The 3,515-nt window shown below is 30.0% G+C and overlaps 1 protein-coding gene across 1 annotated transcript; it reads right to left on the bottom strand.

Annotated features, from left to right (window-relative positions):
* Positions 1-1,341: 1,341 nt before the first annotated feature.
* Positions 1,342-3,213, bottom strand: LOC111704798 (uncharacterized). The gene is made up of 4 exons (XM_023477142.1): positions 3,045-3,213; positions 2,176-2,338; positions 1,799-1,860; positions 1,342-1,580 (listed from the first exon to the last, which is right to left on the bottom strand). Exons 1-4 carry the CDS (start codon positions 3,124-3,126, stop codon positions 1,483-1,485), a joined length of 405 nt encoding a protein of 134 aa, XP_023332910.1. The 5' UTR covers positions 3,127-3,213; the 3' UTR covers positions 1,342-1,482.
* Positions 3,214-3,515: the final 302 nt, after the last annotated feature.

The raw sequence follows: 3,515 nt of genomic DNA on the forward strand, positions 1-3,515 counted from the left end.
TGAGAATTTTAATCCTATTTTGTTGCAGTTAAGGCCTCAGGAAGCTATTTTTTAATTCAAATCCTGAACTTTTGTACTGTTAATCCCTTCAGAAAACTAATCTGTATCTTTTGTATTGTTAATCTCTTCGGAAAACTAATCTGTAACTTTTATATTGTAAATCCCTACATAAAACTATTCTGTAACTTTTATATTGTTAATCCATTTCAAAAAACTAATCTGTTACTTTTATATTCTGAATCCCTTCAGAAAACTAATCTGCAACTAATGTTGTTAATCCCTTCAGACAACTAATCTGCAACTAATGTTGTTAATCCCTTCAGAAAACTAATCTGTAACTAATGTTGTTAATCCCTTCAGACAACTAATCTTTAACTTTTATATTTTTAATCCCTTTGGAAACAATCCGCAACTTTCTTGATTAGATAGCGCGGCATAAGTAGTAAGTACCCTTTAGATGACTTTTAAAGGGAGTGTTCGCGAAAAATGAAAGGGGGTATAGGCTTAGTGCGATAAAAAAGCGCTTTTGATCGCTACTAATCTTGCTTCTATCTGTTGCGTCTATAAGGAAAAAAAATGTTAAAGTCGTCCTATACCGAATAACTTAGCGGCCATACAAAGTGAGAAAATTGCAACATACTACTTGACCGTAAAAAATCAATTTAATTTCAAACAAATCATTCAGATATTACAACCTATAGTCGTCATCGATTATCTTTCGCCACATTTGTATATAGTTTATATTTTATAATATCTTTTAATTAATTTGTTTGTTTCTCTTGTCGCTTGCGCAACTATCTAAGAATGCCGCACACCACACACAATTTTCGAAACCCGTTGAAAACGTTTTCTAAAAAAGTAAAATATTATAAAATATAAACTTTATACAAATGAGGCGAAAGATAATCGATGACTATAGGTTGTAATATCTAAATGATTTGTTTGAAATTAAATTGATTTTTTACGGTCTAAGTAGTAGTTGCAATTTTCTCAATTTGTATGGCCGCTAAGTTATTCGGTATGAGACGTCTTTAACAATTTTCTCCTTATAGACGCAACAGATAGAAGTAAGATTAGTAGCGATCAAAAGCGCTTTTTTATCGCATTAAGCCTATACCCCCTTTCATTTTTCGCGAACACTCCCTTTAAGGTCCAATTGATATTGCAAAAGAACATGTCAGCTATTTCATATTTGTAAAATACAACCTTTCATGATTACTTTTCCATGTCAAATTAGGTTAAGATAGATGTATTCAAAGAGAATAGAATATATATTAGAGTGGAATTTACTAGAAAAAAGTGTAAAACGGCCATTTTGTTGTACTGTTTCCATACTGCAGGTGTACTTCACATATTTATGCTATATAACCTTTTCTATCAAAAATCTACAATTAGTAAATGCTTTGGACCAAAACATCTAAATCACCATTATTGGTGAGTATTTTTTAAGTTTTCTTTTTTTTTGTCTCCTTTTCATCCTTTCTATTTCCATTTTCTCCTTCTTATCCGTTCTTCAATTGTTTTGATAACCCAGTAAACTATATCAACAACACTCAAGAAGGAGAATCCCAGAAACAAACCTGAAAAATGATAAGTTTAAAGATTTTATTAAAATCATTAATATTTATGCAACAATGAAGAAAGGTTTAAAATGTTCAAGTGGTAACTGAAAACCAATTTTCCAATGGAATTATTGCAGTTTTTTGTTGCTGAAAATTTTTGCAATTTTTAAGTAATCGATTTATCCATACAAAATTGCCCATTCATTTTTAATGCTAATTTAGATAATTTAGATTACCAAGTGTTCCTCCAATGGATGAAATTTTGTCTCCGATCGAAACTCTTTCAATCAAATGTTCCCTGGAAATGGATAAATTAGTTGCCAGCTACTAAATTATATATTCAACCTATTCAAAAGAAAAAATGCAAGTTAATTGATTGAAAATTATCTAACACTAACTGGAATTATTTCATGGACAGAGCTAATCTTTATTGTTAATACAAGACTTTTTCTGTAATAGAACTTCAGTCCATCTCATAAATAACTATAATCTGCGATTACTGATTGTTAACTTTAAGATTATGAGAACTAATTTTTCCTAAAATAGAAGTAAAAAGGAAAAAAATACATTTTGGTCCTCAAAGGTTAAAAAATAGATTATAATTGAGATTTACTTGACAAAAAAGTTGTCCTGAAAATCCAACCAAACTGATACAAGATTTACAGCCCTCTGCTTGATGAGACAGTTAATGAGACTTTCTGCGCAAAGTCTTTTGTCTGCCATGTTATCAATATCTGATGTTAGGTTAGATCTGTAAAATATCTTGCCTCCTTCTTCTAAACACATAAAATAGATTTTAAAAAACTATTTTTTACTTTAATCTCGCATTGTCACTTCATGGTAAATTTCATTATAATCTTGCTTTAAAGTAATGATCATGCTTTAATGTTAAATTAGCTGTATATTATGACAAGGTTCCATAGTTTCATTGGTTGCGGGATTTAAAAAAAAAAAAAATTATGAATTTTTATAACATGTATTTTCCCCTCGCTCAAAAAACTTTACTAAAATAGTAGTGTTATAATCTTATCAATATTCTTAATAACTAATTGATATTAATATCTGATACTTTCAAATATGTAAGTTTTAGAATTGTAGCTGAAAACCAAAAAGTTATTGGCTCTTTGAGATTTTTTTGTAACACCAACTAGCCTTTTAACCATCCTGCACTTTACCCTATGCAGTCAAACAAAAAATAATTGAAAAGCAAAAAAACCTATAAAATTGCTTGTTCTTAAACTTCAAGAAGTTTCAAGGACAGGGTGATTCCAAAAACATGGTATACCTGTATCTGGTAACAGAACATTACACATTGCTTTTTTGACAGAAATTATTAATAATTCCGTCCCTCTGAGCAGTAAGATGTGGTTTTAATTTAGAAAATTGGAGTATTGTTTGTAATTTAAAGGAGGTAAGCAACCCCTTTACAGTACAAAATACTATTGTACAATATATATATTGGTTTTTTGTTTCATAAAGTACCTTTCAGCATGTCTGCAACATAATCAAATAGGAATTTTTTTTGGTTATGCTCAATCACCATTGCATCATCATCCCAATCCATGTTTCCAAATTCAAAAAGATTAAGAATTTGTCTATTCTCCAGAGTTGTAGGTGTCCTTGTTTCTGAGGAGGGAATATAGCTTACACCCTGACAAGTAAAACTTTACATTTATTGTGCACAAGATAACCACTTTTCATGTTAGTTGTGGCTCGTCCGATTAACTCCAGTACACTTTAAACCTTTGATTAATCAAAGATGACGACTGACGAGCTTATCCTTATGTATTCCCAGAAAATTTTAATTTAATTGTTGAACACAGAATTTTTGAAGCAAAAAGGGTAAAGAATTTAAAGGACCTTGAAACGTTTCACATCAAGATTTTTCTTTCATTTAGTGCATTTTGAAAATTTTTACAAACAAAAACTTTCTGGCAGAAAACCAGTTTGAAA

This window comes from Eurytemora carolleeae, unplaced genomic scaffold, assembly GCF_000591075.1.
Source record: "Eurytemora carolleeae unplaced genomic scaffold, Eaff_2.0 scaffold621, whole genome shotgun sequence".
NCBI lineage: Eukaryota > Metazoa > Arthropoda > Copepoda > Calanoida > Temoridae > Eurytemora > Eurytemora carolleeae.